This window comes from Solanum stenotomum, chromosome 10, assembly GCF_019186545.1.
Source record: "Solanum stenotomum isolate F172 chromosome 10, ASM1918654v1, whole genome shotgun sequence".
Classification (NCBI taxonomy): Eukaryota; Viridiplantae; Streptophyta; class Magnoliopsida; order Solanales; family Solanaceae; genus Solanum; species Solanum stenotomum.
The window spans coordinates 24,739,170-24,757,403 of NC_064291.1; the positions used below are offsets into that span (position 1 = coordinate 24,739,170).

At 36.7% G+C, this 18,234-nt stretch overlaps 2 protein-coding genes across 2 annotated transcripts; both read left to right on the plus strand.

Annotated features, from left to right (window-relative positions):
• The first annotated feature begins 1,854 nt into the window (after positions 1 to 1,854).
• On the plus strand, positions 1,855 to 4,755 carry LOC125842839 (uncharacterized). Its single transcript, XM_049522135.1, has one exon. It carries the CDS (start codon positions 1,855 to 1,857, stop codon positions 4,753 to 4,755), a length of 2,901 nt encoding a protein of 966 aa, XP_049378092.1.
• An 8,720-nt stretch (positions 4,756 to 13,475) lies between these two features.
• Positions 13,476 to 17,418, plus strand: LOC125842483 (uncharacterized). Its single transcript, XM_049521782.1, has 6 exons — positions 13,476 to 13,637; positions 13,818 to 14,001; positions 14,723 to 15,349; positions 16,110 to 16,542; positions 16,641 to 16,722; positions 17,007 to 17,418. Exons 1-6 carry the CDS (start codon positions 13,608 to 13,610, stop codon positions 17,208 to 17,210), a joined length of 1,560 nt encoding a protein of 519 aa, XP_049377739.1. The 5' UTR covers positions 13,476 to 13,607; the 3' UTR covers positions 17,211 to 17,418.
• The last annotated feature ends 816 nt before the right edge of the window (positions 17,419 to 18,234 follow it).

The window sequence follows — 18,234 nt, forward strand, 5'->3', positions numbered from 1 at the left end:
TTATTTGGTATCATATTTGTTAATATTTTAATAATATATATTTCGGTATGGTATTCAATATTTCTATGTGTTGTTTCTAAATATCAAAAACTATACCGAATATCAATTTCTTTTTACATATATACCACATACCATACCAAATATATATATCATAATACCAAAATTACTGTATCAAAAAATTCCATATGATATGATAGATATATACGATACCATTCCTACCCCTAATTATTTATAAACACTTCTTGTAGTGACATATTTTAGATACGTGATTGTTTTCCCCGCATCAGAGTATGACAGAAAGAGTAGTCGGTGAGGTTTCATTTGTTGAAATATTTCAATTAAAAATATTTATTCATATTTTTCTTTTCTATACAAAGTGCCAAACAGCCACTAAAATTCGCATGCACGCAAACAAAATAGTACTCAATCAATCACATCTAAACAAGCATTTATAATCTATAATATGAAGAAAAAAAATTCAGAAAACTTACTTAGCATTCTAAAATTAACGCTAAAATGACTTGCTTGTAAAGATAATTGATGAAACAATGAATGTCTAAATACATGGTGAAATTGAAGAAGCTATCATTTTCAAGAATTTGAATCTTTATTATTAGTTCAAATGTATGAATTAGTTCTACAATTTGAATCTTTATAAGTCCAAACTTTTTGAACTTTGACTTCACCACCGTGTGTTTGAGGTTGTTGAGAAAAAAACATACCTAGGTGGGGTTTATGAGGATAGAGTGGACTAAAACTTTATTACTATGTCATGAAAATAGAAAAGTTATTTTCGAAAAATTCTCGATTTTAGGGCATCTTCAACCCAAACACCAAATTTTACAGCAAATTTGGTGTTAGCATTATTTTTGGTGTAATCAACTCCAATTCACTGTACCAAATTTTACACCAAAAAAGAATATTTTTCTCTCTCTTCATTATTATATTATTATTTCTTATTTCATTTATATTTTCTTATTTCATAAAACAAATTCTTTCTAAAACATTTACCATATATAATTCATATTATTTCCTTTTATAATCGTTTAATATAAAATTATTTTGTACCAAAATTTTTTAAATAATATAAATTGCTAGCAAATATGATACATTATACATAATTATAATGGATAATACAAATAAAAGTGAAATCATTAATGAAATACAATTAAATAAACATTACATAATTGAAAAAATTATTTTAAATTCTACATAAATAATCAACTTTCAAGATCACTACGGTGCTCCCATAAATGCTCTATTAATGCATTATGTAGTTCAAAATGAGCTTCTTTGTCCTTTATTTTTTTATATCGAGCTAGAAATTGTTGAAATTGATAATTTTCATCTATTGTCGTTTCTACGGTCAGAGTTGGACCTTCCGACGCATCTTGAATTGGTGCATAAGATCACACTCATCCTCAATTATCATGTTGTGCATTATAATACATGAAGTTAATATATCATGTAGCACTTCTTTTCTCCAAAAACGTGAAGGTCCTGCGATAATTGCAAAACGCGAGATTGCAAAACTATGTATTTTATATTTGAATTTTGATGTATGTCAATTACTACTTTGTTGAATGTTTATTATTTTCGATTATTTTTAAGTACATTGTATTATTTGTTTAAAAATTTATATGTTTGCATTTTTAATTTTTGTGAAGGTTAATTATAGTTATATCCAATTATAATTTATAGTAGAATTAACATAAATTTAATATTTTTAAAAAGTCATATATAGAAAAATTAATTTATAAAAAGCTAGATTTTATATCTAAAATTAATATTATAAACATAAAAAATAATTANACCCCACATGGGTCTCAAGTATTGTTCTCGTGAGGAAAAAGAATGGGCAAATTCGAGTTTGCGTTGACTTTAGGGATCTCAATAATGCATGTCCCAAAGATGAATTTCCACTTCACTGGGTATGAGGCGATGCCTTTTATGGATGGTTCATCCGGCTACAATCAGATCCGCATGTCGCCAAAGGATGAAGAGTTGTCCGCATTCCGCACTCCTAAGGGCATTTATTGCTACAAAGTAATGCCTTTCGATTTGAAGAACGCAGGAGCAACATACCAAAGAGCTATGCAAAACATCTTTGATAACATTCTTCACAAAAATGTTGAATGTTATGTTGATGATTTAGTAGTGAAATCAAGAAAAAAGTGTGATCACTTGCAAGACTTGAGGATGGTGTTTGATCTACTACGAAGGTATCAACTTAGAATGAATCCTTTGAAATGTGCGTTTGGAGTTATCTATGGAAAATTCCTTAGCTTCATTGTACGACATCGAGGAATAAAAATTGATCAAGTAAAAGTAGATGCAATTCTGAAGATGGTAGAGCCAAGAAACATTCCTGAATTGAAGAGTCTACAAGGGAAGCTAGCATATCTTAGGAGATTCATGTCGAATCTAGCAGGAAAGTGCCAACCATTCAGCCGCCTTATGAAAAAGGGCACTCTTTTCGAATGGGACCAAGCTTGTAGTAATGCCTTTGAGAGCATCAAGTCTTACTTAACAAAACCACCAGTTTTAGCAGCTTCTGTTCCTGGAAAGCCATTGATACTTTACATATCAGCTCAAGAAAGATCAGTGGGAGCATTCTTAGCCCAAGAGAATGGCAAAGGGAAAGAAAATTCCCTTTACTACTTGAGTAGGATGATGACACCAAATGAGTTGAAGTACTCGCCAATCGAAAAGCTATGTTTGGCCTTACTCTTCTCAATTCAGAAGATGAAACACTACTTTCAAGCTCACGTCGTCCGTCTTATTTCTAAAGCCAACCCCATCAAATTTGTGATGTCGAAACCTGTCCTCAATGATCGACTAGCAAGATGGTATCTCCAGTTTCAGCAATTTGAAATTGTGTATGTTTCTCAAAAGGCAGTAAAAGGGCAAGCATTGGCAGACTTCTTAGCAGACCACCCGCTACCTGATGATTGGGAACTCACTAATGAATTACCTGATGAAGATGCAATGGTTGTTGAAGTTCAACCGCCTTGGAAGATGTATTTTGATGGGGCCTCACATCGCGAAGGAGCTGGCGCTGGGGTAATATTTGTCACTTATCGAGAGGAGATCTTGCCGTATTCCTTCACCTTAACGCAATGTTGCTCCAATAATGTTGCAGAATATCAAGCCTTAATACTTGGGCTTGAGATGGAGGTTGATATGAAGCAATTGCAATTACAAGTTTTTGGAGACTTTGAATTAGTGATCAATCAATTGTTGGGTAGCTATGAATTCAAAAAGTTAAAATTGCGTCTCTATCATGACTATGCACAAAAATTGATTAGATGGCTCGGAGATGTAACTCTTCAACATGTTCCAAGAAAGGAGAATAAGAAAGTTGATGCTTTAGCCGCTTTGGCTTCAACTTTAACTTTGCCTGATCAAGCGCAAATCACTATCCGCCAAAAATGGATAGTACCACCGGATGTGGATGAAGAAAGCAAATTTGAACATCTTGTAGCTGTCTCACAGGTTGAGATAGTCGATTGGAGACATGCTCTGATTGATTACTTGTGTTACAATATACTTCCAGAAGATCCAAAGAAAAGGACTGAAATTCGTCGTCGTGCTCCTAGGTTTCTTTACTACAAAGATACTCTATATCGAAGATCATTTGAGGGAGTCCTCTTGCGTTGTTTGGGGGAAAAAGAAGCGATTCAAGCTATGCAAGAAGCACATTCTGGAGTTTGTGGATCACATCAATCTAGGCCCAAGTTACACTTTCATATAAAAATAATGGGGTATTATTGGCCAACAATGGTAAAAGATTGCTTGGATTATGCTCGAAGATGTCAAGCATGCCAATTTCATGCAAACTTTATGCACCAACCTCCTGAAGTATTACATTCGACTGTTGCATCTTGGCCATTTGATGCTTGGGGGCTAGACGTGGTTGGACCACTACCTAAATCTTCTAGTGGTCACTTGTACATCTTGGCTGCAACAGATTACTTCTCAAAATGGGCTGAGGCTGTAGCCCTCAAAGAAGTAAAGAAGGAAAATGTTGCAAACTTCATCAGGGTGAACATCATATATCGTTTTGGCATTCCTAGTTATATACTAACAGATAATGGAAAGCTATTCACCAATAAATTGATGGATAAGATCTGCGACCTTTTTGGCTTCAAGCAACGTAATTCATCAATGTATTATGCTGCTTCAAATGGACTAGCTGAAGCATTTAACAAGACCTTGTGCAACTTGTTAAAAAAGGTCGTCTCCAAATCTAAAAGAGATTGGCATGATAGAATGGAAGAAGCTCTTTGGGCATACAGGACGACTCATCGCACGCCGACTCAAGCAACTCCCTATTCTCTTGTTTTTGGAACTGAAGCAATCCTTCCACTTGAACGACAATTACCGTCATTGAGGCTTGCCATCCAAGAAGGACTTATTGAAGAAGAAAATGCTTGTCTGCGCCTTGAAGAGTTAGACTCTCTCGATGAGAAAAGGTTGGAAGCTCAACAAAGTCTTGAGTGTTATCAAGCTCGTCTTTCTCGGGCTTTCAACAAAAAGGTTCACCTAAGGTCTTTCCAAGTCGGTGATCAAGTCCTTGCGGTAAGAAGACCAATTATCATATCTCATAAATCGAAAAGCAAGTTCACATCAAAATGGGATGGACCATATGTCATTCAAGAAGTCTATTCAAGCGGAGCTTACAAAATTGTGGATGCAAATGGCTTGCGGATCGGTCCCATCAACGGAAAATTCTTGAAGAAGTACTATCCTTGAAGCGGCGTCTTACTCCTGGCCCGCAAGAGTATAAATTGTGTACGGCTCTAAAAAAAAAAACCAAAAAAAAAGAATAAAATGTCCGCTAGGTTGAAAGTCTCGAAAGAGGCGGCCTAGGCAAAAGTTAGGACACAAAAAAAAAAATTCTCTCTGAACTATGTAATGACTTGATCCTCTTCACTGAGGTACGTAGGTAGCTTAGAGTATTATTACTCTAGGTTCAGTCGTAAGAGTAATAATAAAAAAACCATGTGAATATCATGCTAATTCTTTCAAATGAAGATTCAAGCACCCAGATTTTGAGCTGACTTTGAAGACAAATCTGTATTAATCCGTAAATTCTATAGATGTGATTTTTATATGGATTGAAGCTCTCGAAGTCGTATTTCCAACAAAAAAAGAAGCTCATTATTCCAGCGCTTCTACTCCACGTTGTGAATTTTCTTCCTCATGTGCGCAAAGCTGAAGAAAGCTGAAAATTCAAGCACGCGGATTTCGAGCTGACTTTGAAGACAAATCTGTATTAATCCGTAAATCCTATAATAGTGATTTTTATATGGATTGAAGATCTCGAAGTCGTCTATCCAATAAAAAAGGAAGCTCATTATTCCGGCTCTCCTACTCCACGTTATGAATTTTCTTCCACATGTGCGCAAAGCTGAAGAAAGCTGAAAATTCAAGCACGCGGATTTCGAGCTGACTTTGGAGACAAATCTGTATTAATCCGTAAATCCTATGGACGTGATTTTTATATGGATTGAAGCTCTCGAAGTCGTCTTTCCAACGAAAAAAAGAAGCTCATTATTCCAGTGCTTCTACTCCAAGTTATGAATTTTCTTCCTGCTGAAAATTCAAGTACCCAGATTTTGAGCTAACTTTGAAGAAAAATCTGTATTAATCCGTAAATCCTATAGACGTGATTTTTATATGGATTGAAGCTCTCGAAGTTGTCTTTCCAACAAAAAAAAGAAGCTCATTATTCCAGTGCTTCTACTCCAGTTATGAATTTTCTTCCTCATGTGCGCAAAGCTAAAGAAAGCTGAAAATTCAAGCACGTGAATTTCGAGCTGACTTTGAAGATAAATTTGTATTAATCCGTAAATCCTATAGACGTGATTTTTATATGGATTGAAGATCTCGAAGTCGTCTTTCCAACAAAAAAGGAAGCTCATTATTCTGGCTCTCCTACTCCACGTTATGAATTTTCTTCCACATGTGCGCAAAGCTGAAGAAAGCTGAAAATTCAAGCACGCGGATTTCGAGCTGACTTTGGAGACAAATCTGTATTAATCCGTAAATCCTATGGACGTGATTTTTATATAGATTGAGGATCTTGAAGTTATCTATCCAATTAAAAAAAAGCTCATTATTCCGGTGCTCCTACCCCACGTTATGAATTTTCTACCTCATGTGCACAAAGCTGAAGAAAGCTGAAAAGTTAACGTTTTGTTGCTATCCTCATATAAACGCTAGCTTATGGAGTCTTTTTTTAATAAGGAAAAGGGGCTCATGGAAAGAAACAATCAAAATTCAAGAGGAGAAAATTCTTATTAAAATATAAGCCACTATTTTATTGCTTCAAAAAAGAACCACTACACCATAATGAGCAAATTAGAAAATCCTAAGCAAATAAATAAAAAAATCTAATCTCCTCAAGAGTTGAAGCGATACTTGACTCCAATTCTGTAAAGCCATTTGAAGAACCTAAGGAAAATTGTGTAATCCATCCACACAATGCGCCCCACATCTCAGAAACAAAGGTTGATTTGGCGCAGTAAATGGTTTCTTGCGGCTCAAAAGTAGGAGCATCAGGTCGCAATGGCCTACTTGGTGACTTTCTTGGTGGAGCTACTTCCAATGAAGGAATCACGTCATTAGAAGATGACTTTCTTGGTGGAACTACTTCCAATGAAGGCATCACGTCATTAATGGAAGAATGAAAATCTTTTGCAGTCGTATCAAGATCATTAAGATCTACTGTGAAATCTGCAACTGCGCCATTGTTAAGGTCGCCACCATTTAGTTCTTGAAGGTCCAACAAAAAAAAAAAAAGAAAAAAAAAGTAAGAACAAAAAGATGATCAAATTCAAAACTTTGAAAAAAAAGATGAGGGGGACCTTACTTGTTTTGCCAATTCAAACAACGATGCCGAATTCGAATCCTCATCAACAAAGTTGTTATCATCAATGACAATTGTATCTAAAATATCAATACCACAACAAATATCATCTAGTTCTTGTGCCTTTCTTTTTGGACGATTCCAGTGACGATTCGTTGGACTAGGAGATGCATTGGGTCGTCTAACACCATCCAGTGAAGCGTACATATGAGAAATTTCATCACAAAGCGTCTCAAGGTTTGACGTTTGGTCATTACCATTGTCTGATGATACATGAAGTTCATTTGTTCCAGAAGAACTATGGCCAACTTCGGGAGCAAGTGAAGTCGCCTTTGAGGCTAATGTGAGACGCCTCAATTTTGATTTCGCAGGCACATCCCCATCTTTCTAGGTTTTAGACTTGGATGAGGTCTTAGCGACTTGCAGAGTATCATTTGACTTCACTTGAGATTTGGAAGAAGGATGTGACTTTTCGTTTGATTGATCAGAAGCCTCTTTAGATGAAGTGGATGTAGAGTCTTGCTTCGTCTTCTTCAAAATGATTCAGAGGTTTCCTTGGGAAGTATTCATCCTTTGGGATGGCCACCAGTCTACATACTCGCGGGTCATTAAGGAGCACCCTCTAATTGGCACATTGGAATCATGACTTTAGAAAAAGTATTAAGTCGAAAAGAGGAATTCCAAAGTTGCACCAATGTTAATAGTGTACCATCATAAGGACGCTCCACAAGATCTCCGGGAACATATTGACAAAAACCGAATTGTCGACTAAATCTGATAGGGCTGTAGTACTCCACGATGAAATTTGAATCATGCCTAAGGGTTACATAGCCTGAACAAAGGCTTATGATATATTCGTTCCACGAATTTGAAAGCTTGCCACTATCAGTAAGGTGCAAATCCCTCCCTTGCAACATTGCTAAATGATGGAGGCGACGGGCATCATCCTGTTGAAATAAGTTTTGGGCGTCAGTAAAATTAAAACACTTGGCCTTCTTCTCGCCAGAAATTTTGCAAAGAGGTATCGATCGATGTGAACGATTGGCACGATGATGAGTCCCAAAGTATTCCCCAAGCCAACCATATACATAGTGTATGGGGAAAATTATATTTGCCACACTCAAGTTTGAAGAAGTAGATATTTCTTTCAGGCCGCGATATATGCTTGCAAGAACTGGGACCGCTAAGGAGAATTTCTTTCCATGAGCCATCAAGCTCGCAACTTTAAAAATACTAGCGCGCACATGGTTGACTTTCTTATTCGGAAGAACAAATTTGCAAAGCCAACAAGCAAAAAAGGCTGCCAAGTTAGTCTCATCTCTAAGTGATTCTTCCACATCAAACTCAACAAAGGGGGCATTCTCCTCGTCAGTCCGCGGTAGGAAGTTCGAATCAATATGTCCAGAAGGATTGTGATTTAATCTTGGCTTTGTGGCTCGTACCTTTGACACCTTTTGTGGAGGCTCGACATATCTATTAGGTCCTCTAAACCAAAACTTCACCCAATCATGGACGGACACCTCCTGGTGATCATCTTTCGCTAATCTGTAGAAGGCCGAAAACAAATATCGACAACTTTGGGGAAGAAACAATTCTTTTTGAGTATCCGTCTGTGTCAATTCTTTCGCCGAGGGAACGACTTCGTCATAAAAGTGCCCTTGTACGGGGAGACCTCCAATGGATTGTAAGTCCCAAAGTGATATGGACATCTCTCCAATGAAAGTAGAAAGCGTATTGGTAGATGGGCGCCAAAGTTCACAAAAAGCATGGAGTACATTGTCGTCATAGTCGTACGTGAACAAAGAAGTATATACAGCGTCATAGACCTTGATGAGCTCCAAAATCTCCTTGTGGCGGGGCAGCACGTCCTCTACCCATTCCCAGTAGCCAGGTGTGTAGCAAACATTGCCAAAGTTAGAAGAAGGAACACGCCAATTGTTGAAACTTCCATCAGAATGAGAAAATTTAGAAGATGCTGCGTCATGATGAATCACGGATTTCAGTAAAGGAACTTTCATGCTAGTAGCCTTGCTCGAGAAGTTTCTCATAACATCTTTGGTATCCACTAACAAGGGAGAAGACGCCGATAGCAGGAGGTTGAACTTCCAAAAGTAGAACTTTGGCATTCGGATTTTGTTGGTCGTCGCCCACTATTTCAAGATGAGGATGCGGTGAATCTCGGTCGCGGAAGTGCATCATGTTGCAGGATCGGAGTCGTATTTCTCTATCAAATATCTGTGAAAAAAATTAAACAAAAGAAAAAGTTCAGTTTCGTATGAACATGCCCAAAATAAAGGTGGTAGCCTCAAATTTTTGCGGTTGGTGAAAGGCTGATTTCAAATAGAAAACTGAATCAACACAGATGCAATCTAATCGTGGTTTTCGTATATGATGTAGCCTTATGAATTTACTTTCCAACACCACAAACCGCTTGTGATTTCGTTATTTCTACGTCTAGATATGAATTTTTCCGCGAAGTCGCACAAAGCTGATGCATTCAGTTTATCAGAATTTTAGGCTGAGTTCAAAAAATCACCTGAGTAAATCCGAGAGTTGTCTGATCGTGATTTTCGGATATATTGTAGCTCTATGAGTCTAATTTCTGGAAAATCAAACGGATCACGATTTCAATATCCCTACAATGAGATATGAGATATGAATTTCCTACCAAAGTCGCGCTGAGCTGAAAAAGGGTGACGAAAATCAAAGTTGAGAGAGAAGGTCTCAATTGAACTTGACGATGCGGCAATGTGATATACAATCACCGGGTGAATGTGGGTATATATAGATTTCAAAATTTGGAGACATCAATTTGATTCCTACAAATTATGGAAAATTATAATGATGGAAAGTTTAGTTCTTACAAATTATGGAAATTATGGTAAGTTTTCATAGGAATTAAATTATGAAAATTTTCCATGGGAATCAAATTATGGAAATTCCATAGAAACCAAACTATGACAAGTTTTCATAAGAATCAAATTATGAAAATTTTCCAAAGAAGTCGACTTATGGAAATCTCATAGAAACCAAATTATGGTAAGGTTTTCTCAGAAACTACATGGGGAGTAAAAAAAAAAAAAAAAAACCTCGAATGAGAATAGACTTGCGCAATGAGAATTTGAATTCCTTGCGTTTTATTCAAGTGATTTAGAAAAAAAAAAAAACTGGCAAGGCATTCAACCCCAAAGAAAGCAGCACCTAAAATTTTTGTCGAAATCACAAGCTTTGTATCACCAAGTCAAGCTTGTAGACGCATTCCTTGCTCATCGAATTGGCAATCGTTTTGTAGTTGATGACCCAAATAAAATTACCAAACTATGAAGAAATGTCATGCGATAAGTCTTCATGAGCTCAAAACACTTCAAGTCGAAAATGAGTTGATAAACAACCGAAAGTCAAATGATCTCTTACAAATTAGAGAATGTTGTCATGAAGACTCTGGTAAATATTGACATCAACATATCGGCATAGTCATTTCTCATGAAGCTTCAAATGTTTCTTGAAAGATCAACTACGAAAAAAAAAACATTTGCTTCACAAATACTTCAAGGCTTGTCTTTACAAGTTCGATAAATCGAGCTCCCAACAAGCCTCAAAGCAGGGGGCATTTGTAGACAGTGAAGTTTTATTGATAAATCCATACTAAATTTGGATTAAATCTTAAATTCATGATACGTTGACCAAGTCAAATTACTGGTTAATAAAGTCGGATTAATATTTATGTCAGAATTATATGACTTAAATCAAGTCCAAATAACATTTGGGCCAGTCCATTAAATTGACAAGATGAGCCCAACTCATGTTCTTCAGGCCCAGGGGTCAAAATTGCTTGGACCAAAATACCCCTAAAGTCCTAGCTCAAGCTTATATAAAGAGGTCTTCATAAGACCAAAAGAGAGACACACATACATACACACAGAAATACATTGTTGCTCTTCATTGGTGATCTGGAAGTCTTCCGCATACAAAGAAGTCTTCGCTCCAAGTATTGATCCGCAAGTATTCCGCCAAATCAAGAACATCTGTGGAGAGAAGAATCAGGGGATTACATATCTTTTTTTAAGAGATTTTATAAAGATTGTAACCTTCACATTTATTCAAATACAAATATTATTGTTTGCTTGCTATTTTTCTTTTCCTGTTTACTGTATTTCAGGATTGAAACTTTAGACGCTTACACTAACAACCCCAATTCGAGACTCGACCTTAACATAATACCTAACCTTAATTCGAGACTCAATCCCAATTTGGGACCCAACCCTGGCCTTAAACTCAAACCCAACCTTGAACTTAGACCTAACCTTAACTCGTGACACAACCCTGACCCAAACCCTGAACTAGAAATCGAATTTTCGCCCTCGACCTCAACCCTAACTCCGACTCAAGACTCGACCTCAATAACCAACTCAAAACCTGATGCTAGTCTTGAACCCAACTCAGGAACCATTTTGACCTTGATGTAGGACATGTCCCCAACTGGACCCAACCTTAACACGAAATTCGACCTCAAGTCGGGACTTGATCTTGATCCAACGTGGGATCCGGCCATAATTTCAACTTGAGACTCAAACCTTTACTCGAGCTAAGGTTGGCGTCGATTCCCAAATCGAGGGTATATATTGGATCTTAAGTCGGTTTTCAGGTTGTTTATTGATTTGGGTTCGAGATCGAGGTCAGGTCGAGGTTAAAGGTCGGATCTCAGTACTGGACAGATGGGTTCCAATTTAGGCTTTGATTTGGTATCGATTACAAGTCCGGGGCGGGTCTTAGTTTGGGATCGAGTCGCTATTTATGGTTGAGTCTCGACTTGGGTTACAAGAATTGGGTTTTGAGTTAGGATCAGGTACCAAAATGGGGAGATTCTTGAGTTAGGGATTGGATCCCAAGTTAGGGTATACTTCGAAACTCTTAATTTGACTATTATTATTTTATGTAGTTATTTAATATCAAGAATAATATTTTAAAAAAGTAATAAAATGTTCTTGATTTGTTAACAAAGACAAGTAAAATAAAATGTATTCATTTTTAATATATGCGTCAAGTAAAATAAAACAGATGAAAATAATTTGAGGTAAATATTTCTAGCATCGTAGACAACTAGTATAAAATGGAAAGAATAGTATTACTAAGGAGTTGTTGGTGTGATGTATAAGATATAATAATCTTGGGCATAAAATGCAGAACTATTTATCATGTGTTTGATTGGAGGTATTAGGTCATCCATAAATTATTTATCCCATCACTTACTCCCTCCGTCCCATATAAATTGATCATTTTACTAAAAATATTTGTCACATATTAACTGTCCACCTTACTAAATCAAGAAAAATTAATTAAAATTTTCCTATATAACCCTTGCAATTTTTTTTTAAAAAAAGTATTCACATTTGCTTGTAAAATTACCAAGAATTTTTTAAGAGGTGAATTAATAAAATTCTCTTCTTATTTATAATTTTTTAAGCATCATGCAAAATGAAAAGTGATCAACTAATGTGAACGGAGGGAGTATACCTTAGTGATAAAATAAGTTTGAGGAAATGAATGGGCAGACGGAAAACATGACACTAACCTTGAACCTAGCTCGAGACCCACCTTGACCTTGATGTAGGACCTGTCCCCAACCCTAACACGAAATTCGACCCCAAGTCGGGACTTGATCCTGGCCCAACTTGGGACCCGACCATAATTTCAACTTGGGACTCGACCCTTACTCGAGCTTTGGTGGGTATCGATTCCCAAAATGAGGGCATATGTTGGATCTTAAATCGGGTCTCAGGTTGTTTATTGATTTGTGGTTGAGATCAAGTTTCAAGTTGGGATCGAGGTTAGGTCGAGGTTAAAGGTCGGATCTTGGTGCAGGTCGGGTGGGTCCCAATTAGGCTTTGATTCGGTGTCAGTTACAAGGTTGGGGCGAGTCTTAGTTCGGTATCGGGGCCCGATTTATGGTTGAACTCGACTTGGGTTACAAGAATTGGGTTTTGAGTTGAGGTTAGGTACTAAAAAAGGGAGGTTCTTGAGTTAGGGATTGGATCCCGAGTTAGAGTATACTTTGAAATTTTAATTTGACTATTACTATTTTACGTAGATATTTAATATTAAGAATAAATTTTAAAAAGTAATAAAATTTCTTGATTTATTAACACAGACAAGTAAAATAAAATCTATTTATTTTTAATATATGAGTCAAGTAAAATAAAACAGATCAACTAATTTGAGGTAAATATTTCTAGTAACGCAATCGACAAATAGCTAATATAAAACGGAAAGAATAGTATTACTAAGGAGTTGTTTGATGTGAGATATAAGATATAGTAGTAATTTAGGGATAAAATGTAGGATTATTTATTCTGTGTTGATTGAAGGTATTAGATGGTGTTGAATTTATTTATTCTATGAATTATACCTTATTGATAAAATAAGTTATCTCACATATATAATTAAATAACTCATTCGAAATAACTTGTTCCGAACGAAAGGAGCGGAAATGAATGGGCAGACGAAAAACATGAGGGGCAGTCAAAGGTCAAAGAATCGGCAAAAGATCGCCGACCCCAAATATTTTTAATTTTACAACTCCCATCAGTATCACCCCCCTCCCTCCCTTCCTCTACAAAACAAAACAAAAAAAACTCTGCAGTCAGCAATTTCACAGCAGAAAAGAAGAGAGAATTAAAATTATCTCTCTCTCCTTTTCACACACACAGAGTGGTTTAGAAGAAAATAGGATCTAATGGAGTACGAAAGGATTCACAAAGTGCAGGTACAAATTTTGGAACTTTTCTCTGCACTCAAAATATGCATTTCTTCCTATGAAATACTTGCAAACTTGTGGGTTTTGTATGTGTTGTTAAAATTACAGTGTGGGTTTGTCTTTTCAATTGGTTAATTTTGGGAAAATTGCTTGGTTTCTTGAATATTTTTTGTTTATGTCTACTTTCAGAGTGGTATAATATCTCCAAGTAAGCTGAGGATGAAGCTTATAGGGCCTCACCATCAAAAGAAGAAGAAAGAAGGATCAAATAGTCATTCCTCAACAACTTCACCTGCTAGGCTTCACGACGATTCTGAGTTTGTCAACAACAGTTTATTGGCTGCCCAAAGTGGTGGAGATTTTGAGGAAGAGTGTATGTTCATTTCTTCATTCAAATTTAACTTTCATTAGCTTTACAAGATTCAATATTTTTGTGAACTGCTGGATCCACCACAATAATGTGTAGATAGGTGGAAAAAAAGTTAATGTATATACCCCCAATTTAGATAACTTACTTTGCCTAGACACCAAGTTTAGCAAATTAAACGAAAACTTTTTAATCTTGTGGTTTAAATTAAAGGTGTGTATAGTCTATAAAATTGTGTGGTGTTAAACTTGTCACATAGAATGTTGAAATTGAAAATTTTACTAAATATAGTAAGAAAGACAGAACAAAATGGTAAGTAAGACACTTAAATTGGGACGGTGGGAGTACATACTATACATTAAATTATCTCAGTTTTTTTTCCCACTTCTCTTGAGTGAAAATCCTCGACCTTCAAAAACTACCCCCAGCTCCCACTTTTTTTTCCTTGATGCAGCTTGACCAAATTGTAGTTTGGATATGTTCCTCTAGGATAGTATATTCTTTTTGTTGATGTTGGGAGGGCTAATTCTTTTTGAGAGTTCAAATTATTAGGTTACTTGAAACAGTCTTTGATTTATCCTACTTTTCAGTTGCAATCCACATTTACTATATGCTGTTACCTGTAATTAGCTTTAAGTAACATCATAGTGTCAAAATATTTTTCACAGTAACCCATGTTGAGTTGCTAGGAGAGGAAATATGTTTTAACTGCCGTTTTGTTATGCAGATTGCAATTTAGAAGCTACAGAAAATAAATTGCCAGGAAATTCTAGGCAAGGTGACGAGGATTTGAATTCTTGCCTGCCAAAAGTAAATGGAGATTCTGCTCGTGTGAAAAGACAGCAATCTTCCAAGATGGATGGCGGAAATTCTAGTTCAGTCCATCCAGTTAAAGGATGTGAAGATGAGAATTTTGATTATGATAGTACATCCAGCTTTGAGTTTCATAAAGGGGAGAGATCAATGCACCACCATTCAATAACATCAAGGTCATTTTCACGCCCTATGTCTTCCAAGTGGAATGATGCCGAGAAGTGGATAATGAATAGGCAAAATGTGCAACCTAATCATTCCAAGAAGGTTCAATTACAGAACCAACCATACCGGGGCCCTGCCACTAGCATGGTTAGAGTTGCTCCAGAATCGACTAGTTATGAAAGTAAATTGGCCGTTAAAAAGGTAGATTTTTGTCAACCGGCATGTCAGTTAGTCCCCGAGAAGTTTGATTTTGATCATCCTGGTTCTCAAAGTCGAGGAAACGGGCCGAATGCCGTGTCACTTGACCTTTGCCCTGAAAGTAAGGATTTGACTGAGGTGGTCAGTGGGGACTCTTGTTTGACTGAAGATAGAACAGGTACATTCTGGATTCTTTTGTTCTAATGTTGATTTTAACTGCCCTAACTTAATGTAAATATTCTTCAAGATTTTTACACTTTAACCAGGGGAGGGGACGGGGGAAGCATCAAGAGGGAGGGTGAGGTTTTAGGATGAACTATTGTCGGTCCTACTAATGTTAACTGCTTGAATTAAAATACTGATTGTATGCCTCCAGTAGAATCTTATGCCACTCATAGAGGCATGAAGAATCGTCACATTTTATTGTAGGTATCTAGCATATGTATCGACAAAGGTGTATACTGAGGTCAATGCATTGGATTTTCAGATGGAGCACTGTTAATCCTACGGCCTCAGGTGTTACCGAAGATTGACGGTTAATATAGTGCCTCAAGTAGAATACATACATCAGGAAAATTTATGCCCTGGTACTTACCTAAATAATGATGCATGTATTTATTGTTTCATCCACACTCTTGATGGTTTGGCCTGCTCTGTATCTTTAACCAATGCAATGACTAGTCTATTTTTGGGTGGTATGCGAGTGGTATGATTTAAGTTGCTATGCTTCTGCCGGGAAGCATAAGATCTGGTTGAAGTCTTTGCTAAAGTATCCTAAGGTTATTGTACTGAAAACGGTGCTGTTATAGAACTGTAATTGAATTCCAATACACACATTACAGATTAAATAGTTAACTAAGCTTGATGATTTCCCTCTTATATAGAACATTGATTTTATATCGTGCTAATCTGAACTGTTTGATTGAATATCAATGCAGTTGGCCCTGCAATAAGATCAGTCTCCATGAGAGATATGGGAACAGAAATGACACCTATTCCAAGTCAAGAACCTTCAAGAACGGCTACACCTGTTGGTGCAACAACTCCACTCCGCAGTCCCACTTCTTCAATCCCATCTACACCTCGTAGAGGAGAACCAGTTCCGACGCCTACAGAGAATTACATTGACAATGCTTCTCAAACTTCAACAGAAAACAATAAAAGGGAATTGTCGGAGGAAGAATTAAAGATGAAGACAAGAAAAGAGATTGTAGCCCTTGGTGTCCAACTTGGTAAAATGAATATAGCTGCTTGGGCGAGCAAAGATGAGAAGGATAAAAGCAAGGCTGATGCTGCTGAGGCTGAACGAATGGAATATGCTAAAAGGGCAGCTGCTTGGGAGGAAGTGGAAAAGTCAAAAGACACTGCAAGGTTGTTCCAATATTAAACTTTGAATTGTTTCAAACACATTTTAAAATCTATGTTCTACTGTTAATTATGAATTAACAGAAAGACTATTGATCTTCCAGATATAAGCGTGAAGAGATAAAAATCCAAGATTGGGAAAGCCAGCACAAAGCAAAGCTAGAGGCAGAATTGAGGAAAATAGAGGTACATCTGATTGTCTATATAGTAAAGTATGTTCTACCGTGATTTAAAAGCCTCACTCTTGGAGAATGTTGGACATGGTTAATTGATCTGAAGTTGATTATGGATGTTTGTATATCAAAACTCTGCTACTGAGACACCTCTTAGAAATTGAACCAACCTGTGTCACGCACTCATACCGAGGCCTTTTAGCATCATATTAAACTTTTACCATGAGTTAAAGATCCAGGGCTTAATTTAATGGAAAATTTTCATGTTATTTTGCACTCATGATATGTATCGTTCAGGCACAAGTTGAACAAATGAGAGCACAAGCTCAAGCAAAGATGGTGAAGAAGATTGCAATGGCAAGACAAAAATCAGAAGAAAAGCGTGCTGCAGCTGAAGCTAGAAGAAATCAGCAAGCTGAAAAAACTACAGAGCAAGTTCAATACATACGCCAGACAGGTCGACTTCCTTCTTCGTCTTTCACATGTTGTGGCTGGTTATGATAAGAAAGATTAAGCAGCAGCTGGAATGCAGATCGTAATCAAGTTTCACATGCACATTAAACTTTCGAGTTAGCCTCTCTCATAATGTCTGGTTTTGTATTAACAGAAAGTCTAGTATCATGTTGAACATTGTCCATCCTTGTATCTATATTTTTGCAACCTGCAAATATAAGTTTTTACATGGAATGAAGTTTGGGTTGGTCATTGATGTTTTTGGCTTCTAACTTGAATAGTGAAACTTGCCTCTTCTGAAAGTGTCTGAAAAAGTGAAAGAAGATACTGTAGACATATAAATTGTATTGGATCAAATTTATACAAAATTTGAATTAAATCCATGATCATTTGAGATGAATGATTAATTTGGGCTTTACAAATAAATAAGTATCTTATTAAATTCAAATCCAAGGTCCATTTCACGTTGAAGCCCAAACTCATGCCACGTGTCACGGTGACTAGGCATCCAATATCAACAAGGTGACACCATGTGTCCAAATGAGGTGATAGTCTCAGTCAAATGCAAGAACCAATCACAATCCGCCAAGTGTCAAAATGACATTCTTTGGCCAATCACAAGCAACCTTGTCCACCCCTACAACTATAAATAGGGGGTGGACATGACATTCTAAGGGGAATCAAGAAAACACTTCAACAAGCATTCTGCAATTAGAGGAAGCTACACCATCAACTACATAGCTCTTCGAAGGAGTCATCAACGGAGTTCTTCCCGGAGATCGACTTGAAACGACGAAGCGCTTTTTGATGTTCCCGGAGATCGACAACATCTCAAGGAGGTCTACATCATCCAACATTTTGAGAAATACGCTACTGAAGGCCCTCGAATCTTGGAGAATCTTAGGAGAGAGAATCAAGAGAACAACAAAATTGTACTCACAACAATTCATCAATAAAAATAACATTTTTCTTTTATTTATTTTGCTTGCAGTTGATTTTCAGCGCTTAAGGAAATTTGTTGCGAACAAATTTGGCACGCCCAGTGGGACCGATTCTGCTCTTCATCTCTTTC

Coding starts and splice junctions, on each gene's coding strand:
- LOC125842839 (XM_049522135.1), top strand. CDS start 1,855: ATGGGCAAATTCGAGTTTGCGTTGACTTTAGGGATCTCAATAATGCAT.
- LOC125842483 (XM_049521782.1), top strand. CDS start 13,608: ATGGAGTACGAAAGGATTCACAAAGTGCAG. Junction 14,002..14,722: donor TGGAGATTTTGAGGAAGAGT/GTATGTTCATTT, acceptor TTTGTTATGCAG/ATTGCAATTTAGAAGCTACA. Junction 16,723..17,006: donor CAGAATTGAGGAAAATAGAG/GTACATCTGATT, acceptor TGTATCGTTCAG/GCACAAGTTGAACAAATGAG.